Source organism: Lepisma saccharinum, chromosome 12, assembly GCF_977018435.1.
Source record: "Lepisma saccharinum chromosome 12, izLepSacc3.1, whole genome shotgun sequence".
In the NCBI taxonomy this organism is placed as follows: Eukaryota; Metazoa; Arthropoda; class Insecta; order Zygentoma; family Lepismatidae; genus Lepisma; species Lepisma saccharinum.
In genome coordinates, this window is record NC_139240.1 from 53,486,166 (window position 1) to 53,513,353 (window position 27,188).

General features: G+C 37.5%; 1 protein-coding gene across 1 annotated transcript in view; it reads left to right on the forward strand.

Moving 5' to 3' along the window:
• LOC145996334 (uncharacterized) overlaps window positions 1-27,188 on the forward strand; it is a 55,405-nt gene that overhangs the window by 14,055 nt on the left and 14,162 nt on the right. The window contains exons 5-7 of the mRNA XM_083132765.1: window positions 1,459-1,619; window positions 22,492-22,796; window positions 25,787-26,718. Coding sequence (XP_082988891.1) covers window positions 1,459-1,619; window positions 22,492-22,796; window positions 25,787-26,718 — 1,398 coding nt within the window. The remainder of the gene's footprint in view (window positions 1-1,458; window positions 1,620-22,491; window positions 22,797-25,786; window positions 26,719-27,188) is intronic.

The window sequence follows — 27,188 nt, forward strand, 5'->3', positions numbered from 1 at the left end:
TCTTCTTTACCGTTATGCGCAGCCCTATTCCTGGTGCAGGCTGTATAGAATTTTTATAAAGAGAGACTAAATTCTAATAAATTCATTATAATAGCATTGGAAGAGTTTTTGTTGAGTTGGTGTTTTAAGTCCAATTTATGCACAGTATGGCTAATCGGGACTGGACCTACAGTTTAAAGTGGGATCCGAACCACTACGTGCCTCCGTCGGGTATCCAACCCGGCACCCCTTGATTACAAGGCAACGACGCTACCACTGCGCCATCTGGGAGGCCCTGGAAGAGTTTTTAAATGGTTTGTAGTTAGTATCGGTAAAAGTCTTCTTGTATTCATTACCTCCTATTATTTATGGAAGCCTCCCCATTGACTTAGTGATAGCGTCCTTGCCTTGTATGCACATAGTGGTTCGGATTCCACTTTAGACTGTAAGTTCAGTCCCGATTGGCCTATCTCTGCATAAAGTGGGCTTTCAAAATACAAACCAAACAACCTTTTCCTCAGCAACCACTAGGTAGATTTGAACCAAATAAAAGAAGATACTTGTTTAGTTTGTATTTGGACGTGTAAGTTCTCTTGTAAACGTTAAAACATGACTATTATTAGTAAAAATAATTAACTCTTGCTTTCTGATCCAGATGAAATGTGATATCCTCAAACTAAGCTCAAATATCTTTGGAGATGTGTTATAACCTGTATGAAGTTGAAGTTTTCATTCCACTTTATGCACAGATAGACTAATCGGGATTTGACTTAGAGTTTAAAGTCAAACCCGAGCCACTATATGCCTCCACCGGCAGGCTACCAAACAATGTGTGTGTGGTATATATATATATATATTTACACACACACACACGAATTATATTAAAAACTTAGGGGCATTCCACGAAAAAATACCCCTGAATCCATTTTTTTAAAAATTAATTGAAATGCTTTAGAGTGAAGAATCTAAAATTGTAATTTGCATAAAAATTCAATTATTATACATAATTAAGGTAGAAGGTGTTGTACATATTGTTCGTTTATTTTAACTTTGTTATGTACTTTGTTTCGTATTGTGTCCCCCACCTGTGACACCAAAAAACAATTAATTTCTCCTTTAACTGTTACATTCCCCCCCTCAACTCCACTAGAATATTCAACGGAACAATTACCTTCTCTCTTTGTCTTAGATATTTTATTTTTCATCATTTGACAATTCACAGAAATTAAAATAAATTTCTTATTAAGTTAAGAGGCAAGGTTATACCTGTCCCACCAGAGATCCAAAATTGTTCTCTTGTAGCTACAAATCTGAGAAAGTATTCGCAGGGTAATTATGTTTAATCAACAGTGTTAAGTTTCATATTTCATTGCACAGAAACTGCAAGACAAATGTTGCTAAACTGTCAGTAGAATAGTTACTTTAATTTATACTGGTTTTGTTTGTTTATTGTTCTTTATCTGACCTCATTTTTCACAGGCATGAAGTTTGGTCTCCTTCAAACCAAAATGGGCCTCATATCCGTTCTGTCCGAGTACAAAGTTCACAAAAGCCAAAGAACGGAAGTGCCCATTGCAATAGATCCTGGATCCGTAACATTCGTGCCGAAGAATGGAGTTTGGCTTAAGATATCACCCAGATGAAATACAATCTGCAAAAAATGACGGATCTTCTGCAAGAATCCAAATTTGTCCATGTGATACTTTCAATCAAGCATGTTTTTCCAAGGAATGATAAGTTATCCTTTTGGCTTCAAAGTACGATTATGTGAAATGTATGTGGAAAAGTTACTACTCTTACTGATAAATGTAGGAAAACAAGTTTATCAATAAATTTATAAATATGTATGATTTTAGGCTTTTCTTGCAGTGCTTCATATGTATTTGTACTCAGCGGCTCCGTAATTGTAAAAGTGGACATCACATAGCTACTTTCTAAAGAGAGCCGGGATACACTCTATAATATTTCTCAATTACAATCTTTTATCTTCGTTTTGAAAGTTGTTGATAGATAAAAATGGTAATGGGAGTGACCTTGAAGGAGGGTTTGCATTTACCAACTTATTTGTGGAGGGGATGTAGCCTCGTCAGCCCCGTCTGCGTACGCCAGTGCTTGAAACAACAAAATCCAACCAATCCTTCACAATAACAAGAGGTAACAATAACAGCTTCACACACGACACGGCTAACCCAATCAAGTGCGCCCAAAACATTCGGTTCTGAAGCCAGTTGAAACAGTGCACGTGTGTTTCCTCCTAACAACTAAAAATGCTGCCCAAACATTAGGGAATAGATTTCTAGCATTAAGAAAGGTTAATTTGGATCAAATATCCAATTACTATATTGACACATGTAGATTTACATAACAGAAAGCAAAAAAACCAAACGGCCTAAATTAATGAAAGGATTTGGTTTGATATGAAAAACTAAATATGCTGACCAAGGCAGTAATTTATTTTATTAAAAACATAAACTAAACGTAACGTTTCAACCTCCTACCAAGGTCTTCTTCAGACTCTGTATCAAGTACAAATGTAACAAGATACAAAAACAGTGCATTATATATACACAAACATTACTCCCTCCAGACTATTAGAAAGTTGTACTGGAACTTTCTAGCAGGTGGCTTTCCCTTGTGAACTGTACTTTAACCTGAAAGTGAATGTGGTACTACTCTTTTATCTCACGCTCTTTTTCCTTCATTCTTCTTTCTCTTATCCTTTCCACTCTTTCTAACACTTCTTCCATTCTTTTTTTATCTTCAGTCTCCCATTTCAGTTCATTCACCTTTCTTCTCTATTTCCTTGGCCTCCTTCCATTTTCTCACTAGCATTCTCTTCTCCCTTCCTATCTGCTTAGCCTCATCCCACTCTATACCATGTCCTGTTTCTCTCGTGTGTTTAAATATCGCATCTCTCTCTCTCTGAAGTCGTTCATCATCCCTATGTTGTTTCAACCTGTCTTTCAGCCTCTTTTTCGTTTCTCCTATGTACACACTCTGACATTCTTTACAGTTCACTTCGTAGATAATCCCTTCCTCTTCTCTATTTTTGGTGTTATGATTTGATGTGGAATGAGCCAAATCTATTGTTTCCATGTTATGTAAAAGGTCGGTATTGCTTCTACAACCATTTTCTTCGTCTTCTTCTTTTAAGAGAACCAAACGCAACCAGCCTAACCTAACCACCACAGATTATTTCCCACCCCAAAAGGCTACCAGCCAATGGGAATGCTTGAAACAGTTGTAGAAGTAATCACTCACTACCTATGTAAAAGAAATTGCAGATCTGGTGAAGTGTTTTGCACCAGCCGCGCCAGTCACGAGAAACAGCTGATGCGGAGTGATACGCTACTGGATGTGAGAGTGTTTGATTAAAAAAAGGTCGCAAGGGTCATGACTCCGACCTTAGATATTAATAATGATCCTGGTGTGCACTAAAGTAGATCTTCAACTTACACAAAGTGCTGCTCGATTCACATTTTGAATTTGTGCAAGTGAACCACACCACTCTTACTGACAGTGATATCATTGGTAAGTTACTATTATTTTATACATTTATTTCATCTCTTGTATTTCAACATTGCTTTTTTTTTAAAATGAGGTCTTACGTTTAAAAATCCATTATTACGGAACAGATTTATATGTACCAGAAAAATGTTAGATATCTAAATGTACAGTAAAACCTCGTTACTCCGGACTTTGCTTAATCCGGACAGGCAAAAAAAAAGAAAAAAAAAGCAGAATGCAAGGTTTTAAATGTAGCTGGAAGTCAACAAGAGAACTTCCCCATGAAAAGGCAGTCATAGGCCTATGCCCTTTAAATTCACCATAATAAACGTGTTTTGTTGATATAAACTGAGTTTTAGTGCACTTTCTACTGTTCTTTAGGTTATTTCAGTTAATCTGGACTTTCGTTAAACCGGTCAATTTATCCCCCCATTAGTCCGGATTAACGATATTTTACTGTATTTATATTCAGTTATTTTAATCAAAATATAGAATTAAATATCAACTTACAATCGTGAAAATGGCAATTATCATGAAGCAAGCGGCTTGTCTAGGTAAATAAAATGTATTAGGCTCAAACAACACTAATTATAATGCACAATTCAAATACAAAATGCGCTTTATTTTTTGTTACCAAAACAATAATTACCAAAATTTGTTTTAAGTGCTGAGAAGTCTCTCTTCGTGAAAGCAGATTCATATTGGCTGCAAATGCATTCAATATCGCATGAAGTAATGAGAATATATTTCAAATATGGAAATGAACTTCCCCGCGAAAGCTAGAGTTTCCATTATCTATTGTCGACAAGAATGTTAGAATGACAGATACATTGTCTGTAGGTGGGTTTCATGTGACGTCAGAATACGCACGGCCGCCATGTTTTTGCGGCCAATTTTATTTGTCGTTTGCAAGGAAATTTCCACCACGTAGCGTTCGTTACATCTGCACCAACTGCACATTTGTTTTGAATCAAGAATGTATGTGTTAGTGTCTCCCGCCCGTCCGATTGAACTCCGTATGCTTACAAGAAATAGCCTCAATCATGGCTACTCAAACCCACAATGCAACAGTTTGTGCCGTAGGTGAATCTCACCTATTGTTGACAAGAATATTACAATAACAAAGCATTGCCTATTGTCAAGATTTAAAATTAACAAAGAGTACAGAACGAACACTTTAAGAACAGTGTATTTTACACAAGAAGGAATAATACAGTAATATCGTGAATATTGAATGTCGGATAATGTTTAAAAATATCATGTAAAATAACCAGTGGCGTGTCCATGATTTTCGAAAGAGAAGGTTATGTATACTTTTTTTTTTAGTAATCGGTCCTCATTTTAATATATTTTCTTGCCTTTGACATTCTTTTTCTTAGGAATACTGGATCAGAAAAATGGGTGGGGTGTTATGGTGTAATCTGGGAAAAATTACAATAATTCTGACCCAACCATAATAGGGTTGTATTATTTGCCACCTGATTTAAACTGTGACTTGTTTGCAAACTACTTTGATTGGGTACTTCAAGAGATGTTATGAAACACAATAAATTGTTTGATTGATTGATTGATTTAGTGATGAGTGATGAAATGATGAAATTGATGAATGGACATTCACAAACAACCAAGCCCGACCGGGATTCGAACCCGGTGCTAACCACTCGGCCACAGGGTCGGGCGAAACACAATAAAATAAGTTTAGTTGGAGATGTTAATGCTGGTGGAATTGACTGGGCTACTGGAAATTTGTATTGCTCTAATTATTATGTTAAAATAAAGACTGAAAAAAATTGTTGACATCGGAACACTTTCAAATCTAGTTCAGCACAATGTATTGTATGACCCTTTACTACCTTTTCATGTTTTAGCCCTTCTACTCACTAACATCTCCACATGTAACATTAGTTTTAATGAACATCCTTTATCTAAAATTGATAAGTTTCATCCACCATTCTAATTTTATTTTGAATTGGATAGGTCTAAAAAGGAATACAGATACAAGGGAAAATAGAACAGAAACTTATATCAATTTGAACATTACCACTACGACACCTAATACCCATAAGCCTGTACTTTTTACCCCATCTGCTTCCCTTATGACCCAGCATCCAGTAGTCCTTCCCAATGATACAGTAAACACTCAGTCACCTGTCATTCCCAAAGACAACCCTATAGAAAAGACTAATCATGACAAGAAAGATGATGATGATGATGATGATGACTTATTCTTTCATCAAGTATTTCATGCACAAGCAGCAGATTTTGATATTAGTTCAGAACAACGTAAAGACCCCTATTTTAGAGACATTATTGATGTATTAGAAAACAAAGATAAAGCTAGTGACCCTAAACTAGAAAAGCTTTCGTATTCTTATGTACTCAAAAATGGAGTCTTATACAGGACTAATAAAATCAAAACTGGTAATAGGGATAGACTTTGTATTCCTCATGCATTAAGAAATCAAGTTTTCGACCTTATTCATGCACACCAAATGAATGGAAGTCACCAAGGTGCACAAAAGACATATAATTTAATGCTTATGCGCTACTTCTTCCCTAATATGAAGAAATTTGTGTACGATAAGGTTAGACATTGCATCCCTTGTCAGATTTCAAAGAAACCACAAGGTTCTAAACCGCATACCCTGCAAACGTTCCAACCAGCCCAAATTCCTTTCCAACGAATCCATATTGACGTATGTGGTCCTTTAGTCTCTTCAAAAACGCACAAATACAAATATTTCCTATCAGTAGTCGATAGTTGTACAAGGTACGTAATTACAGCTCCTTTGGCTAATCACGATGCACAAAACATAGCAACAGCCCTAGTTGAGAAAGTCTTTTTAGTCCATGGCATCCCAGAGACGATCTATTTAGATCGTTCAACGCCCAATTCAAGTTTACTCTTACGAGAGTTAGCCAATATTACAGGTGTACAACTAAAATATGTAGATACTTGTGCCCATTTCACGAATGGATTAGTTGAGAGTTCATTTAGTTACTTAAAGAAAGCTATGAGAGTCTTTGTGTTAGAAAAGAAAGCTTCGTGGTGTGATTATCTAGCTAGCGCAGCGTTCAGCCACAACGTTACAATCCATTCTGGATCCCTCCAGAGCCCGTATTTTACTTTATTTGGCTACAACCCAAGGATCTTAGCTGACGCTGTCCTTCCTTCGAACCCCGACAATGTTTCCCAGACGAACGCACAGAGACTTGAACTCCTGACCTCCATACGAAAGACCGCACATGACAACTTGAACAAGCGTTACGAACAGCAGAAAAGGTACGTAGACAGCACTTCTAGGAAAATACAATACTCACCAGGACAACATGTATGGATTCTAGATGCCACTCCAACTCCAGGCGTGTCAAAAGCCTTTGCGTCCTCTTATAAGTATAAAGGAACTATTCTTCGCAAAGTTAATGAGAATTCTTACGAAGTAACTTACATCGCCGGCAGGAATAAGCAAAAGACTGACACTATTACTATTTCTAGACTTAAAGCCCGCTACGATTAGTGCCATGATAACCCCACTAACATTCATTAACACGCCATTCCGTTGTCACTCGCTTTAGCCTCCTCGCTCCTCGTTGCGTACATTGCACATGCTAGCATGATCCAGCATTTTCTCACGCTCATCCACCTCCCCCCCCCCCCTCCTTCCACTTCTCGTGCACGCACTGCATTTCTGCGTTAGAACGAACTCATTTTTATTTTTAATACAACATGGTTATTTTTATTTTAACAAGATCAGGATTACAGAATGCTATCTCAATCGTCGGAACATTTATAATACATCTCTTGCCTAATAATTAATTTTTTTTTACAGATATTTTAATGTTATTTTATAATTTGCGTTTCAACGCATGGTAATAGTCAGAACATATCACTTAGCTGATTTGACTAATAAGTACTTAGTGTGTTTATGAACCGAACTAGCAAATATTTTTTTCCCCCATTTGCTGGTACATATACGCTCAAATGAAGAAAAAAGTACAAAGAAATAAAGAACGAATGAACTAAGATAGAACAAGATCAATGATTTAAAGAACAAATGAACTGCGTAGAACTTGCTGAACATTTGGCTTTTTGGCCCTAGCAATTTTTTTTTATTTACGCTCAGGTGTACCGCGAACTGCTTCTTTGAAAGCTGCAATGCACTAAATATGTTAATAAAGCATATAATACATATAGGCAAATGTTCCCACTCTCTCTTTAATTTTATAGTTCAAATATTGATAGCATACAACATGGTATAGCTCATATCCCATGAAATTAAAACCTACTGTATTTTTCAATGAACTGTTACACAAATCTATTACTTACTCTTTTTCACTTCTTTTTCATTTTTTTTATTTATTAGCAGCGAATCGAAGGCGCTTAAACTTTTGTCCACAATACACGTAAAATTCTTGCAATTGCTTTTATAAACGACATTTACACATATTACAGAAGGAAATGTCTCGTAATCACTTAGTTCGTTCTATTATCGCTGAATTCTCCCTTTCTTTTCTCATTTCAGACCCCTACAAACAAGATGTCTCCAGCTCATTACGCTATTATCGCATCCATCGTAATAGCTCTTCTTGGCATACTTATTTTATTGGCATTATTAATTATATCTTGCTGTCGTTCCCCCAAATCACCTGTTACCACACCCCAACAACGGTTAGAGAAATCTTCCATTAGTGCCCCAATTGCTTTACAATCACTTTCGCATGCCCCGGAGACAACAGTCATTCCCACGCCACCCCCTCTTCCCCCGGCCCTTTTCACCTCTGGTACCAAACAGATAAATACTTCCACTCAAGGTACCACCTTTCTTTCGAAAGGACGCCGACTTCCGGCACCTCAGGTCAAGCCACCGTCGCCCCCGGCCCCTATTCCGGCTAGGCCGATTATATAAAAGGAATTAAATTATTGAAAAGACAATGGCAATTTGTTGGATTTTGTGAATTGTTGAATTTGTATTATGGTTGGGTGTAGGATAATTATTTGTTTAATTGAAGTTTTTGAGTTGAATGAAAATAGTGAAGTTTTTTGTAAGTTTTTAATTTGTTGATTAAAGTGTGTTTTTATTATTGATTTTTTGTTTTGTTGATTTTTTTTTATTAATTTAATTTTTAAAGTTTAGTTTTTTTTAGTTTGTTTTGTTTTTATATTTTTTGGCTATTGAGTTTTTTTTTGATGTTGAATTGTTGAATTGTGTTTATTATAATTGCTACTATGCAAATTGTTGATCTTCGTACCTCAATTCCTTCAGCTTGCGCTGTCTCATCAAAAATTGGAGTTTCTCAAAGGATTTTAAATCTTTAAGCAACCCATGCACGGACTCATACTCTTTATGGTGGATATCTTTCATGTAATCCACCTGTAAACCCAATATGATCTGTTTGATCTGTTGTTGAATACTCATTTTAGGGTCTGCCTTGAGTAAAAGTAATTGTTTGTCCCGAACATAATTCGTAACTGGCTCAGTTTCTTTGTGTAATCTATATCGAATTTGCTCCTCGATCTGGAGTTGATCCAAGGACCCTGTAAATTCGTCTTTAAATTTCTTCTGTATCTCCTCGTAAGTAACTTCCTGATTTTCTGTACCATCTTTCCAGGTCTGGTACCATCGTAATGCTGGCCCGGCCAGAAGGGGTGGAAATAATTCCTGTTTACGGGCATTATTCCATCCATTTAATATGGCAAGGCTATCCACTTTATCTAAAAATTTTGAAACGTCCTCCCCGGCTATCCCCTGAAATGGGATACCCTCTAAAATAGTTGGGGGAACAAACTGCGACTGAGCCATTGTTGCGAATTGTGTTTGGTCTAAATCTCTAAAATCCTGATCTTGTAGCTCTAATTGTGGTTCACATTTCTGTTTTTCCAATAATTCTCGCTGAAGGCGTCTAGTTAAAATTGGGCTACGTTTAAACTTGGGGGTGGAACTTGCAGCTGGACCGCTGACATCTAAATTAAAACTTGTAGTCCCTCGTGCTATATCTAATAATTGGTCTAATGTTTCGTCGAGTTCGTCAGCAAGGTGAAAGCTCGACATCTATCATGGCACAGATAAATTCTTCTCCCCCCATAAATGCAAAAGCTTTAAGCCCTATGTATTTTCAAAATTAATTTTGGCAAGGACATACCAAAAAAACTAAACAAATGAGCAACATTTTAGGGTGGGTTTGAATTTAAAACCATGTAACAAAATTTGGGGTGGGGTTGAATTTAAACTGGTTAAAATTTAACTGCAACTCTTTTCATTTTCTGTGAAAAAAAATGAAAAGGCCCACGTATCTCCACCACGTGTCATTCTATAGAATGAAGGGATCTGAACCAGTTAACTGCTGGGGGATGTAAACTACTCATCATTCATCCTCTTGATGAGACCACTCGTCATTGACATGACGAGTTATTGCTTGGCATGCGAAAGGTACAAATTACACAAAGGAATTAAACTACTGAAAAGACAATGGTAACTCGTTGGATTTTGTGAACCGTTGAACCTGTATCATGGCTGGGTGTAGGATAATTACCTGTCTAACTGAAGTCTCTGAGCTGAATGAAAATAGCGAAGTCCTCTGTAAGCTTCTCTCTAACTTGTTGACCAAAGCGTGCTTCCACTATCGACCTCCTGCCTTGCTGACCACCTCTCTCAACCAACTCAATTCCCAAAGTCCAGTCTCTTCCCAGCTTGTCTCGCCTCCATATTCCCTGGCCATCGAGCTCTTCCTCGATGCCGAATCGCCGAATCGTGTTTATTATAATTGCTACCATGCAAACCGCTGACACCAAACCCAGAAGTGTTACCTGTTTCCTGAATGCTCAGGAAGTTTGCATGGCACAACACAATGCATTGTAAACATGCCTAAGAGGCTTGAGACAGCTGAGAAAAACAAGTGAATGCCCTGGTCAACATGAAGCGTTCAGAGAGACTTAATAAAATAAACATACAATCTTAGGGATTGATACGAATTTAAAGATGTCTTAATTTCGCCAGAGGTGATTATGTGAATGTTTATAATGAATTGTTACATTTACCATATATGGTTGAATTATCTCATGATGTACAGCAATCTGTTATGGAACTGACTAGCAATGTGTATACAATATTAAAGAACAACATTCCTTCAAAAGTTACACAAACAAACAATCAACTTCCTTGGATGATAAGGAAATTAAAGAGAATAATCAATAAAAAGAGGAGATATCACAATAAATTTAAACTTATAACTAAATGTGAATATTACAGTACTTATCGCCAATTAAGGAAATATTTAAAAAAGGAATATTCTAATGTAAAGGAGCAATACTATTCCTCCTTAGAGAACAATGTTAATGGTGACAAGAATGGTTTTTGGTTTCATTTGAATAGAAAGAAGAGAGAAAATATCACCGAAAGTATTTATGATAATGATGTACTGTTCAAAGAATGTGATATTGCTAATACTTTTAGTGAGATTTTTCACAAGTCTTTCTGAAAGACAAGTCATGTAAATGTTAAAAATATTAATCTTCATTCATACACCAAGTTAATTGATATACCTGTTATCTTGGAGTAGTATGTAAGTGATACAATTAACAAACTAAAAGGCAGGTCTTCAATAGGTCCTGATGGCATATCTAATTTTGTTTTGAAAGCAAACAAAGATGTTAAGTAAAATTGACAACATCTTCTGGAATATTTCCATATGTCTTGGAAAATGCGTTCATTGTCCTGTAACTAAAAAAAGGATGGAAAAGTCAATGATATTAATAATTATAGACCAATTACTATATTAAATGGCAAAGGTTTTTTGAACACGTAATTGCTGACTATTTGCCTTTCTCTTTTAAACAATATATTGATGGAAATCAGCATGCTTATTTTTAGAAAAAGGTCTACTATTACAAATTTATTGGTTTTAATAGACTCACTTAAATCTAACATTAGGAAGCAATCGCAGACTGATATTTTAGTTATTGACTTGGCTAAAGACATTGATATCCATCAGATATTAATTTATAAATTCGACCAAATGGGATTATCATCACGCTTTCTGAAATGGTTTTGGAACTTTCTAGTAAATAGAACGTTCTCTGTTAAGACTGGTAAAACAATTTCCTCTAGAAAATAAATATTTTGTAAAGTACCTCAAGGGTCGCCACTTTGTCCTATTCTATTTGCTGTTTTTATCAATGATGCTACTTTATGTTTTAAATCTAGCACATGTATACTTTATGCAAATGATACACAACGTTTTAAGAGTATTTTAACAAATAATGATGTTCAACTTCATTCTGATCTAGACAGAATGACATCTTCGTGCAAGATGAATGAAATCGAGATTAACTTGAAAAAGTATTAAGTTTTAAGATGTACTACTAACTAACTAACTCTCTAGCCTTCTTAAATCCGAATGTTCATCGCTGCAGCAACACAGGCCTTCCATCTGTCCCTATCCTGAGCAAGATCTATATACTCTTTTCCATCCCTAACAGATTTCCTTTAGGCCCGTCTCAACGTTGTTCCTCCATCTTCGTCTTGGACTTCCTACAGGTCTCTTACCATCAGGTTTCCCAACAAGAATCCTGTAAATTCCTCTCTCCTTTCCCATTCGTGCAACATGGCCTGCTCACCTAAGTCTTCTTGATTTAATTATTCTAATAATATCTGGCCATGAATATAAATTATGTAGTTCTAAATTATGCAACCTTCTCCACTCACCTGTCTCCTCATCCCTTTTAGGTCCAAATATTTCCATAAGGATCTTATTTTCAAATACTCTCAATTTATGTTCCTCTTTCAATGTAAGGGACCAAGTTTCACACCCATATAATACTACAGGCAAAATTACTGTTTTGTATATTTTAACTTTTAGTTTCTTAGATATTAAACGAGAAGACAAAAGTAACATGCATTTCCTGAATTAAGCCTACTTTTTATTTCCTCTTTAATATAATTTTCATTTGTTAATATTACTCCTAAGTATTTGAATTTGGAAACTGGTTCAAACGAGTTGTTATCAATAATTAGATTTTGATTATTACCTAACACTTGGTTTCGGCGTGTAAGCATATATTTAGAGTGCGCGTCAAATCTCCTGCATATGGCCTTGAACTGCTGAACAGCACCAGCGAATCATAGACGTGCGGCGTTGCCTAGTTCAGAACCTGTTTCACCTCGCTACTAAATCGTGTACCTGGTGCTCGGATATAAATAGATTATTTCAAGTGTCAGTAGTTCAACAGATGGAAAGATAATGAATTTGCGAGTATGTACGAAAAACAAGCGTGATTGTAGCTTATACCGTTCCCTCTGTAGAAGCAATGTCATTATAAACGTATTTGCATTGTATCGTTTTTGCTCTCCCTTCGTTCCTGTTGCATTCTGAAACTTTCCGATTAGCTAAGGGAACAGGGCACGTTCGTTCCCAGTGATGGCAGAAGAAGTTGACGAAGAGGATACCGTCATTGTTCGTTTTTTTTTCATGTGTTTAGTGGGTGTGTGCAGCATGTCGTTGAGTAAACCAAGTGGTAGTGATGGCGAGAGAAGAGAGAACAATACAGTGTTGTACGAAGCCAGGCACGACGGGTGATTTCTCAGGTGTACAATTTTTTTTTAAAAAAATGTTCGAGTGAAGAAGAGAGCAGTAAGATTGACTTTAAGAAGTGCCAGGCTCTAACAGCTCAAGCGTGTGGTGTGAATCAAGCTACCGTTTCTCGGATATGTTCGGGGGCAAAACAATGTGGATCGGGGCCTGCTCCAATGTTTCAATCACCTAGAAAGCACATTAACGTACCAAAAAAGAACGACAAACTTAGATAACTTTGAAAAAAACGTAGTTCGTAGAACCGTCTTTGAAATTTACGATTGTGGCGAATTTTCTACTGCCAAAAGGATAACGTACTCTTTACGGGAAAAAATATCTTACAATGGCTGTACAACTTCCACCTTGAGAATATTGAAACAATTATGCAGTCCCTCTGGCATAATCAGGTATGTTCTTTTCTTCCATTAAGTTTATTATATGTTATATTATCTAATGTTCCGTGCTCTCCGTGACAAGGCGTTTCGCTCAACCACGCTGTCTCTTTTCCGTGTGAGATTTCGACATGGCACCGCTGCAGTGCGCTGCTATTGGCTATCGCCATATGCAGGAGATTTGACGCGCACTATAGTTTTCTCATTGTTAACTTCCAAACCTATCTCTTTAGCAGTTTTGAAAAATATTTTAGCATTATTCTTAATTGTATTTATATCATCCCATAATAAGTCTACATCATCTGCATATGCTAACAACTGATTCATACCATTTAATTTTAGTCCTTCTTTTACCTTCCTAACAGCATATTCTATGGCAAAATTAAAGAGCAATGCAGATAGTGCATCTCTATTAGATTATGACATTCATTATCAAACCATGGCTTACTTTTTCTTGGTTTATGGTATCCTATACTTTTTAGCTGCTGATTCTATTGCATTACGTATGTGCTCACAATATTTATGTATGTCTGTTTCATTTATATTTTCATCATCAATTAAATCCTGCAAAACATCAAATCTATTTGACAGTTTAATTTGGTAAGCTTTCTTAATTCTATCGTCAGCAAATTTTCCTTTATTAAATTTTATAACTTTTAGATTTTGTTGCTTATGATTTATCACTGAGAGTCTTTCTCTTAATTTAGCAATTACTAAATAATGGTCACTGGCACAGTCAGCACATCTATATGTACGAACGTCAATTATACTAGTATGTCTTCTCTTATCAATGCGAATATGATCTATCTGATTATGAGTTTTACCATCTGGAGAAGACCAGGTATATTTATGGATATCTTTATGTTTAAAAGTGGTACTTTTCACAATTAAATTCTTTGAGGTTGCAAAAGTAATCAATCTTATACCATTATCATTACTTAATTCATGAAGCCTTTCTTTACCAATCGTGGGTTTAAATGTCTCTTCTTTGCCAATCTGTGCATTACAGTCACCTAACAGAATTTTCATATCATACTGAGAAAATTTATCAAAGACCTGTTCTAACTCTGTATAAAAATCATCTTTAGTATTATCATATTTATCTTCCGTTGGTGCATGTATGTTTATTAAAATAATTTTACACCACCTACCCTGTAAAATTGCATATGGTATCCTATCATTAATAAATTCTACTGTTTTAAGAACCGAGATAATTCTATTATTTATGAAGAAGCCTGTTCCAAAATTATGATTTTCATTACCACCATAGAAAAAAGTATAATTTTTAGTTTTACAATTCCCTTCTCCTGGCCACCTAACTTCCTGGACAGCTACTACATCTAATTTCTACTTAACTATCTCATTAACTGTACACTGAAATGCCCCAGGCCGGTAAAGGCTCAGAACATTCCTGGTGCCTAATTTAATATCCTTTTTCCTAATGTAGATCTTATCCTTAGTCCAGGGACCTCCCAAAATAGTCCCCACCCGGAGATCCGAATGGGAGAGTATTTTACCTCCGGAATATTTTATCTTGGAAACATCTATGGCCTCATATTGCAGATTCTTGCCATGTCTTTTTACAGTGCAGCCTTGTCAGCTCTACGCCTAACCCGCAATATGAATGGAGGACCGCACCTGTCGTTGGTCAGCGGATCCCTCGGATGTAGCTGGGAGGATAACATTGTAGTTCACCAACCATACCCCAATTACAGCGCCTAGAATAACGTAGTGTGGAAAACGGCATGGTTTTGCTCTCTCTCGCTGGTTCCACTCGAAACTGAAATCCGCTAGAGGCGCTGGTGTTGACACCGGGGTACAGCGCTCGACTGCTTATAATGGAAGTAAATGGGGTTTTTGCTGCAACGTATGATTCTTTTCTTTGTAACATTTCTTTGCATCAGAAAATTGTTATGATATTTGGTACAGTAGTCGCGAAAATATTAAAGAATATTATGAACCGTCTATCATGACCTGTCCTTGAGTTTTTTATTAACAATACGGAAGAAAACATAGGTATGGATTGTAACACGTAACATGACAATTGCTGCGAGAATTATGCATTATCCTGAAAGGTTCATTAACATTGTCATTGTCACAAATATTATTTTTATGGAAATTCACACAGACAATACTCGTTTATTTTAATTAATTAATTTATTTATTTTATTATTAATTAATTTAATTAATTTGCGGTTTATTTTCATCAAGTACAAGGTAGACATTTTACAGTCAAGTCACGAGTAAAAATGCACAGTCCTTAACACCAAAGTTCTACTTACCAATGGACACGAATGTAAAGCAATTTGTTGATAGAGATGACAAGGTACATCGTAATCGGCTATTTCAACTCCATGGAATATGAAATTAAATTCTTTCGAATATCTGCATTTCGGGAAAATGACCTCATAATATGTACGCCACGAAACATTTTTTCCCCTTCATGACACTATTTCAATTTTATTAGTATACAAAAATAAACTTGTGTACACAATCCAACGTTTGACGTCCAGCCTCACATGCGATATGTTGATGCTCGTGTTGCGTTGCACATAAAACGTATTTATGTTACTTTTCTGTGTAAATTAATACCATTTCGTGACTGCAAATCACTCCACAAATATAACTGTTTCCATCAATTCACTTACCGCCTTTCTAGAGAAACAAATCTACACAATATATTCCAAAAACTAACTAAGCCGCATTACTTTCATAACAAAATTAGCCGCTGTGTCGATCGCACTGCCATCTACTTGTCATCGTCTCGGGGAACCAGTTTCTTGGGTCGTTTTCCACACTACGTTATTCAAGGCGCTGTACCCCAATTCTGCTGATTGTGGGACTCTCATAGAGCCATGACAGGGCAGCTCTGTAAATCCCAACAGAGCAAAATGTTGACTATTTCACTCTGTTAGTTGACATTACCTACCATGAATGGAATTCATTTGCATCAATTCTAGATAAGAGGGACATTCCGAAAGCAAGTTTCGTCATTTCACAGGGAAACTGTATTACAAAGTGAGAAAACACATTGTCATAACAAAAGACAATCTTTCCTGAATTCATGACGGGAGGAGAGCATGCGCAGAGTGCCGAAGAATAGAGATAAGCAGCAGACCGACGTGTTCTACCCGAGCGACAGTGTTCTGGGACGAGAAGGGTGTCATTTTGTTTGATTACCTCACTACAGGGACCGTCACTGCGGGATACTATTGCCACACACTAAGCAAACTGAAGTCCGCCATTCGGCGCGCGACTGCAGGTGAAAAAATAATATTTCGTTGGAATCTCCAGAACTTCCGTAATCGATTGTTCTTTTAATTTGCTCCCCTAGCTTCAAGGTTGTCTGTGAGGTTGGTTACGCAATGCTGGACCTTGAACGAGAAACTGCATCGAAGTGGAAAATTAGTTGCATAACATAATGCAATGTCTGCAGCACCTCCTGTACTTCTTCACAAAGAAAAAGCAATTTCTAAGTATAGGGACAGCTCATGATTTACTTGACTTCGCTTTTCTGTCACTTTTGGCTAATCGCGAAGATGAGGATCAGGCACGTATCTAGAAATACATTTCGGGGGGAGGGGGGTCCGAAAGAAATGTCTCAAATAATAATAATGTTTAAAATAAAATAAATTATAACCAGATTAAATTAATTAAAATATTCAAATTACTTAATATTATAGCTTATTACATGAATAGGTAAGAAGGCGGTATAAGGAAAGTTATATAACAGCAAATATTCATTTTCTAGTTTACGCATAGTTAAGGTCGGCAAATTTGTGAAGAAAATAATAACTGCCATGGCAAGGAAACTAATGCCATCTAGATAAAGAATTGAATATTTATTGAATAATTATTTACTTTTTGTACTTTCTTTCGGGGGACCCCGGACCCCCCCCCCCCCCCGTCTGCACATAAAAAAAACACAGAGGATTACACTGGCACTGGGTTGCACAGACGCCAGAGCCTCGTTAGTCTGTAAAAGACAGTCAGAGTTATGGAAAGAGGGGTTGACATTTGGGTGTCCCAGTGGCGAAGCCTCATAAGAAGAACGGAAGTCGGGCCTACCCGAATCTATTTGGCTATTACGGATTATTTCATTACTTAACACAGATGGTACCAGTGCGTAGTTAGAGATCGTTTAGTTCATTGAACTCTCCAGACTAATAATTGCCTATTTTTGTGGGAGCAGGAAATGGTTTATTATCCATTTTGCCTTGACTCATCTCACTCAACAGGTCGCTAGGTGCCGTGGCTTGCCGCGAGTTGATAGCTTCCTGGAGATGAGGCCTTGCTCGAAGAGGCATATTATCCATATTTTATTACTTAATACAAGAAAATTGAAATTCTATGACTTACGATAATTTCCACAAATTTTCGTACTCCAAGTGATGCCCAAATCAATACCATAATTTACAACTCATTGCCATCACTGCTTTGAGCGGGCTGTTACGAAGGACAATACTGAATGTGAAAGAGAGCTGAAATATCACGATCTTCGAAACTTTTAATTCTCACAGGAAGAAGTTGTGTTTGTAAAGAGTCCCACATTATTTTTAGAGGGCGGAAACATGTTAGATCTTTCAGCAAGACTGCCCGCAGATTTTTCTTTCAGTTAGGGCAGCGGTGCTTAAAGGCGGTGTAAACATGAAGGTGATGCTTTCCCCCAGTTAAAAGAATTCTCATAAAGCATCCTCACAACTACTACGATAATTTGCGTAGGCACTTGATCTGCTGTCTTTCACGGCACCTCTCGTCTATGTTTTCACGCTACAATCTCATGAAGTCTTTCCAGAAATCTCAGGGGGGGGGGGAGACGTCCCTGTCTTTCAGTAACATCGACTGTTAAGAACAGATTAAGCATTATGAAGTGTATGTATTTTCCCTACAATGTCTTACTCCACAATACTTAGTACAACCCATAAATAAGAGTATTTTATCAAAATAAAATCCAAGTGTGCGACAGCCATAAATACTTGGAATATTAATAGACTCCTCTCTCATATTTGATGAGCACATTAGAGAAATTTGCAAAAAAGCAAAGAGGATGCATGGTTATATATTTTTCTCATGGAAAGTTTTTCAAAAAGAAGTTACCTTAATAAATCTGTATATAACGATAGTTCGTCCTAAAATTAGATATGCTAATGAATTGAAGACTAAAATTGGTAAACGCTGTAAGTGCCACAATAATGCAAACACTGTTTTTCACATTAAACTGTGAAATGTACATTCTTTATAATGTGGTAAACGTGAAATGTGGCTGGTAGCCCTCTAAGTAGTTCAAAGGGCGTGTAAAGAGGTCACTAGTGTGCACGTTCTTACGGGCTGATGTGCGGAACGATGAGATTTCCCAACACTTTCGCTTTTGGCACTTACAACCTTTACCACTTTTAGTCCTCAATTATGGTTTCTGACAGCCACCAGTCACCTTCATGACCAACATTACTCTGAATGGTTAACATAGTTGAATATGTTTACTTTAGAGGAAAAAGATAAATTTTGTACAGAACATCTTAAATTTCCAATTTGAGAGTGAATATTTTTTTAATAATATATCTTATAAAATTCCCAGAGGTATATCTCAATTCCTACACGTCTAAATAAGGCCAGATGTTGAATTTATTGAAACCTAAAATTTGTTTTATGATTATGTATAAGATTGTAGGATCCACTGTATTATTTTATAATTATGTATTCAATTCTGTAATTTTGTATAACCAATTTTGACATAGTGATGTACCTGGCTGTCAAATCGTGCTTATCACTTAACTAATTATTATTATTATTATTATTACTATTATTATTACTGCTATTATTGTTGCAATTATTACTATTATTATTGTCATCACTACTACTACAACTACTATTACTACGTTTTTTTTTTAAAAATTACATACATTTGTAATTTCCATATTCTGTGTAGCCAGCCCCCCGTGGCGGAGTGGTTAGCACATCGCGCTACGACGAGAGGGGTCCCGGGTTCGAATCCCGGCCTGGGCATGGATGTTTGTGAGTGTCCATTCATCAATCTCATCATGTCATCACTCATCCTCATCTTCGCAAATTAGCCAAAAAGTGGCACAAAAAGCGAAGTAAAATAATGCAAATCAATCAAACAATCATATTCTGTGTAGGCATCTAATTATATACAATTTGGATAACTGTATACTTAACATACTGTATGTATTAATTCATGTAGGAGAAAATCAGTGTAAAATATACTGTAAGCTTGAATGTAATTCTACTTGAAATAATAATAATAATAATAGTTTTTACAGTATTTTTTTAAAAATTACTTATCGCTACAATTTCACCATTCGAAATACATAACTCTTTCTAGAAATTACAGGGGGGCAAGTTCCCCCCCGTTTTCCCTGCGGGCGCCCTTTCAAAGTTCAATAACTTGTAGGTCACACCTACTTCGTTCTTAAGCTGGATTTGGGATACCTGATAAGTTGTGTAAACCTGAAACGAAGGATTTACCTTTCTTCCCCAAGCAAGAATACGAGTCAAGGTAAACTGGTTGGGACAAACAGTTTTTTTTTTTTTCTGCGAGCTCTTTCACACGGAAGCTTCAAACACAGATTTGTGTCCACAGCAACGTGCCAGACGGACATAATTATAGTGTTGCTTATTCATAACTACTGCAGGTAAGTTCTGGTAGTGTTAGCTACTGTGCGAATTAAGCTTCTTGCTTTCGGGGGGGGGGGGGTATGCCCTATAGTGGCGTAATTGTGATTTCATCTCGGGTTTGTTTTGGTTTGCTTTGCTTTGTCTTTTTATTTCGCTTTTTGTGTCACTTTTGGCTAATTCGCGAAGATCGGGATGATATGATGGAATTAATGAATGAAAACTCACAAAGATCCATGCCCAGGCCGGGATTCGAACCCCTGACCTCGTAGCGTGATGTGATAAACACCAGTCACTGGGGCCGGCAAGTTTGTTTTGGGTATGCAAATGTTACCAGTTAGCAGTGACGGCGATTGGGTTTCTTGTTACCTATCTTTGTTTCTTTTTTCGTCACTTTTATCTCAATCTTTCTTCGCCTCTCTTATTCCATCTTTCAATCTTTCTCTTTCCCTCTATGCACATCGCGCTACGACGCCAGGGACCCGGGTTCAAAAAGATACATAAATACGTACTGTACGTTCTTACAATACTGTAGCCCGACCCTGTAGCCGAGTGGTTAGCACATCGCGCTGCGACGCCAAGGGTCCCGGGTTCGAATCCCGGTCGGGTTTGGTTGTTTGTGAATGTCCATTCATCAATTTCATCATTTCATCACTCATCCCCATCTTCGCAAATTAGCCAAGAGGCACAAAACGGGAAGTAAAATAAACTAAATCAATCAATCATACAATACTGTAAAAAGCGTGCCAACATGTTGTGTAGTTACATAATTGTAATCTCTGCTATGCTTATTGCGACTGTATCGCATTTTTATTCATGTACGTACATGCATTAGTACTCTAGATTATAAGTAATGCGAAATGTAAATCTGTATTTCCATTATTTCTTGCAACGCTCTATACTGTATTTAGATTATAAGTAATGCGAAATGTAAATCTGTATTTCCATTATTTCTTGCAACGCTCTATACTGTATTTAAAGTCAACCCTGTAAAAGAAGGAAAACTGTTAAGACGGAAAATTTTGCTCGGAACCATCATGTTCCGGGATAGACAGGTTTTGTGTGTGTGTGTGTGTGTATATATATATATATATATATATATATATATATATATATATATATATAGTGTGTGTGTGTGTGTGTGCGTAAAGGTAGTTAGTGGGGGTCTTTGGTCATATTTTGTGGGGGGGGGGGGTCCAAGATTTGTAGATCCGGCACTGCTCAAGGCTGCATACATCTCGGCAGGGTAATATCTAATGACTGGGCCATTAACGGACATGTATGGCTTTTCAATTGCTTTTGTTACTCGTGCATAGTTAAGATTTTTTACACTATATGGTTTCAATTTCATTTTCTTTGATGGCACTGACGGCGCCAGCCTAAAATAAATGGGGGCCTACAGATTTCGGAGTCAAATTCTCGGGGGTGGGGGGGCTAACTAATATTGGCTACAAGGTAATTACGTAATGCTTTACTAAGGTATAATTTTACCAGTGACATATTTTACAGTCAGATCCACAGATAAATCACTGAGATGATTTGTTGCATTTTGTTCTATAGGCACGAATCTTTTATATTAAATAGAATACAATAATTGTATTGTTTTCTTTTCCTAAGCCATTATCTACAGGAATAATATCACATACTTACCATTCATATGAACAGAAAGAAAATACACTATAAAAACTACACTCGTTATCAACTCGCTGGATATATGTAGGGTCATTTGTTCAAAGACGGCCAGTTTGTAAAGACGGCCTACCTGCAACGTTTTGTTGCGCAGCGTCGCACGTGGCGAAATTTGGAGCTAACGGTGCCTGTTCCAACACGCAGTGAGGCTTTCTGAAATGGGGTGACATAAGCGCCGTGTTGTTAAATGAAGGATCCAGCTGCATACTCGTAAATACAAAGGTAAGTGATAAAAGAATAAGGATCAAAATGGCTGATATAACTCTCTGCTTAATGAAAAACTCTAGATAAACAAGCGAATCTGTAGTTGTACAAAAGTCAGGTTTATAGGAGTGTTAGATGAGGTGTGGAGCATACAACGCTGCTTCCTGGTTTGAATTCCATAACGTACAAGCTTCTCGTTTGTTGTTTTCGCTGCATGATACGCGTTGGGGTAAGGCGGCCCCTTCTGTGCATTAGCCATGTGGGGTAAGACGGTCCCCACTAATATTGTTATTCTAGTGGAATATGTCGTGAATTTAGATTAATAAATATGTGTCTTGCAATGATATGTAGTACAAGAGTTACAAGGCTCGCCTCCTTCATGAATGCACATAACATAACCAGGTAATTAGCTGTCATTAGATTGTTTAGGCGGGAGCATGCACTGGCGACCAGAAACAAAATTGTCCAAATTAGTGTAAGTCGTACTTTTGTATTGCGTGAACTTTATTTTTGCTGTAAGCAACAAAAGTGCCAGTGTAGACGTGGCTGCTTCCGGGTTCTCGAGCACAGGTCTATACCCTGTACACCCTGTACACCACATTACTTCAACATCGCTGATACTACTGACAGACCTAGGGCTACTGCAGACGATGTCACAGCCTCATCGACAGGTGCAACCACTCCATCCAGTGGTCCCAACGCCGATGTTGGCCTTGTTCAGTCTCCAGTCAGACCTAGGGCTAACTCACATGTCTCAACCTCCACCTTCGAGCCCATGTCTTCAACATCTCGTGGGACCATGAATGGAAATGCAAGCATGGTGCGGTTTGCAGATATAATGAAGGTACCACGTCTTGATACTGCTGGGCACAAGAAGAAACGCAGATGTGCATCTTCTGAACAGTTAACTTCCCTTGAATACATAGAGAAAGCAAAAGGGAGACATGAACAGTCAAAAAGGAACGTACTCGGGCGCAAAAGAGTTGTGCAGATCGAGGGAAAGGAATATCAATGAAACGTAGTAAAAAACATTGTTCTAAGTGTGGCGGTTATTATTACAATGCAAGTGATGGGAAGGATTGGTTCAAGTGTAACGATTGATTGCTAGGGTTGGTTCCATGAAGACTGTTTTGGGCGAGATAGAGTCCAGGTTGGAATATGTGCTGTTTGTGGTGATAGTGATGGTTTATAGTGATGATAATGATGGTTTATAGTGGGGTACATGGAATATGGAATGCTGACGTTTTTTTTCACTTGTTTATTACATTTAATGTAAGTTTTCATATATCGGAGTACCATTTAAAGGGGGGGGGGTCCATCTTTGCACAGCCAACTTTTTAACGGTGGGCCGACTTTGACACATGTTTGTAAAAACGGCCTACTTTACACTACCTGCAATTTTGATTTATTGTGCAGACAGAATGTTTGGTTAGTGGATATTACCTGTATTTTCTGATAACCTAAATAACAATAGTGTTAATAAAAAAATTGCTTTTTCTTCAAAATTAATATTTTCTTGTTATTAAGGGAAAAAGTCCTTAGGGGTGCCGTCTTTGAACAAATTACCCTATAAATACTACACGTAACACTCTTTTTATGTAAAGAGTGCAACGTTCACCCCGGTTGTACACCAGTCGTCACCAAGTTAGTCCGCTACTCCTTTAGTCGGGAACATGAGAATCTTTGCAAATCATCAGGGCTTGCTAGGTAGAAAAGAAACACAACACCGTTTTCAAAGTTAAAACGCAGTTTTATAATCGCGTATATTTCATAATCACTTACCAATAAAACACTAGTACATTCAATACTAACGTTGGGCAATTCCCTCACATATAGCGAAAGTCAAAGTACATAATTGCTTACTTTCAAGTTATCGCCAAGAAGAAAACTCGAAAACCCAAAATCTATACTTGAATTCTCTCCGTTTCCAAGTTCTTATTGATTCTTCACCTTCACCTGTTTTCCAAACTCAGTCTGTCGTCAGGTGAGAAACATTCAGGTGGGTTCACATCCTCAGCTGAGATGAGAAAGTGACGTCAACAAGAACAGATTTTGACGTATTTATAAACATATACAGGGTGTTTCGTAAGTTCGTTTACAACGCTTGGGAGGTGATTGTACGAGTGAAAATAATGTGGAAAGTTCATGTAACGAAGTTCCGTAAAAGGCTTTGTTGCCGAGTTATTGACGTTTAAAAACGTGGGAAAATAATTTTCCGAAGTGAATAATGGCAAAACGGGTGGAGAGAAATCGTCGGTGTTGGGCGGTCCACTAAGAAATTGGGTACGTTCTTGTCAAAAAATCACGCGGCAATGTTGTGCAATGTCGGCGCAAGGGATTCCCCAAAGGACGCGAACGAAGATGTTGACGAGAGTGGGGTGGGTGTGCGTTCTGCGTGAGCTGGTATCGACGAAAATTGGCATGTGTTGAATGGCACCAAAAAAACAAAGAAAATTTCCTGAGCGAAGAGTATTATACATATATAACCTGTCACAAATTCATGTGATCTGAAATTTCCATAATTATGCAATTTTGCAAAACGCTTAATTTTTTTCTAGTAAATACTTCAAAACCCATAAATATGAAATCGCTTGAACAACTTCGCCAGTTTTGTTTCTATGGGATCTATGGTGTTTGTAGATATGATATTCGTCGGTTGAGTGAATTAATTTGCTTACGAGGAGAGTTATGTATATATACACGTTGGTTATTTTGTATAAATCATCAGACCGTAACACGAAAAACTTGGTTAGCGAGAAACTTTTCTGTTTGTCGCGATACGCATGCAGACCAAGCGAGAAAAGTGTTGACCATTGTTTGAAGTTATTTTTAGAATGCATTGTTACTCCACAGCACCGTTATTTATTCCGCAATCGTAGTTTGTTTATGCCGGCTGTCTCGCGTATCAAATTCATTGCGCGCCACCGAGGTTACAATTCAGTCGCAGGCAGGTGCCCTGGTTCGTAGGAAGTGCAGTGTGCTTTATTTTCCGTAAAAAATATATCTTAATGTTTGTTTTTGTATTTATTTAATTCTGTTTATGTAAAGAAGCAACATTCAAAGAAAGAAGTAACAATAGTTGCGTGTACTACACATATTATGCAAATGTAAAGTAGTAAATAGTTACGTCGAAATATAAAGATTTACATGCAAATCTTGAGGTAACTGTCGCTTCTTTTTTTCAAAATGCATCAAATACATAGATTTTGAAGATTTCCTATACGATATTAAGGAAGTAAATTTGTCGCAATCATTAGCGATTAACAGCGATTCGATGTGCCTCCTTTTGTTGATCTGGCAACGCCGCGCTCCATTTAACACATACTGACTTTAAGGTTGAGACGCTCTATAGGGGTGTTTCAACTACGTCACAAACTGTTGCATTGTGGCTTCGAGCAGTCATGATTGAGGCCAGTTCTTGTAAGCATACGAAATTCCAGCGGCCGGGCGGGAGATCCTAACACGTACGTTCGTGATTTAAAACAAACGTGCAGTTGGCGCAAATGCAACGAACGCCATATGGTGGATATATATTTTTTTTTTGCAAACTACAAATAATATCGGCCCCACACATAGCAACTGTGCGCATCCTGACGTCACATCAAACCCACCTGTATAAACTTTGCACTCCGATATATTCCACACCACCCCCTTTTCAAAGAACTTCGGAATTCTTCATTTTACTCGTATATGATTTAAATATTACCGCTAACTGAATTGTGAGATTATATGAAACAATAATTTGTCTTTTCTAGAAGATATGTACATCCAAAAATAAAAATCTGATTTGTCTCATTTCAGGTAAATTCATGAAGATTTGCTATGGCCATTTTGACAGACTCTGTCCTTGTGGATTTGATAACACTTGTTCTGGGATGTGTTACACTGGTCTACATATACTTCCAACATGCGTACAAGTACTGGAACAAGAAAGGTGTTAGGTGTCTCCAACCGACATTCCCAGTTGGTAACATGAAGGAGGTGTTCCTCAGAAAAATGCACTTGGGAGTCCAATTGCACCACTTGTACAAGCAGGTTCCTGAGGAGAAGTACATAGGATTTTATCTACTGCACAAACCTGTTCTTTTGTTAAGGGATCCAGACATAATAAAACACATACTAACCACGGATTTCCAAAGCTTTCACGATAACATATTTGTGCTTGATGAAAACGCAGACCCACTGTGGGGCAAAACGTTGCTACTTCTCAAAGGCGCCAGGTGGAAACGTATGAGGGTGAAGTTGACACCTGTATTCTCCCCCAGTAAGCTGAGGAAGATGGTTCCGCTTGTGGCTGAATGCTCGAAAAGGCTACAGACATACTTGCAAGAACCAGCTAGCAAGCTTGGAGATGTCGACATGAAGGATGTGATAGCGAAGTTCACCACTGACGTTGTAGCCTCGTGCGCTTTCGGTATTGACTGTGACTGCCTCAACAATCCAAGATCGGAGTTTCGATTAATGGGGAAGAAATTAATGGATGCTCCAGATCTGCTGACTGGGATCAAACTGTTTGTGATGTTGTTCACTCCGTCCATTGCCAAGGTGTTAAAGCTGAAGTTCATCCCAGAGAAACTGTCTGACTTCTTCCGGTCCGTAATCAGAGACACAATTAGGCACAGGATCGAAGAAAAGATGGTGAGGAATGACTTTGTGGATCTTCTAATGCTGTTGAAGAAACAAGGGTATGTTGAAGATGAAGAGACACTTAACAGGAACACCAATACTTTGGACGACAATGTTTCAGGTATTTAAATATTTTGATCGTTGCATTGTTGGGAAACGTTCTCATAGTGCTGCTCATAATCTGTTTCATATGCTTAATTATTGTACTTGTTGCGAGTGTGTGAATTAACGGGGGAGGGGAGGGGGCGGGGATTTCCCCCCCTACAAAACATTTTATCCCCGGCAAAATACCATTATTTTTATCCCCCTCAAAGAAAATGAAATTGAAAGAATGCAGTATACCATTTCTTAACTAATGTTACAAACACAACTAAAAAAAAAAAAAAACACTCGCGTCCAGAGCATCGCGTTACGACTCCAGTTGTGCAAATGGCAGAAAAGTGAAGTAAAGTGTAGTCCTTTAATGGTCCAGTCAAAGATTTCCATGCCGAAAAGTATGCAGTCTTGTGGATTAAAGAAGGACCATTCTGCAACTGCCCGAGCTCACCGAACATGTATTAACCCTCCCGTTGCCAAGCTTTTCGACACCTT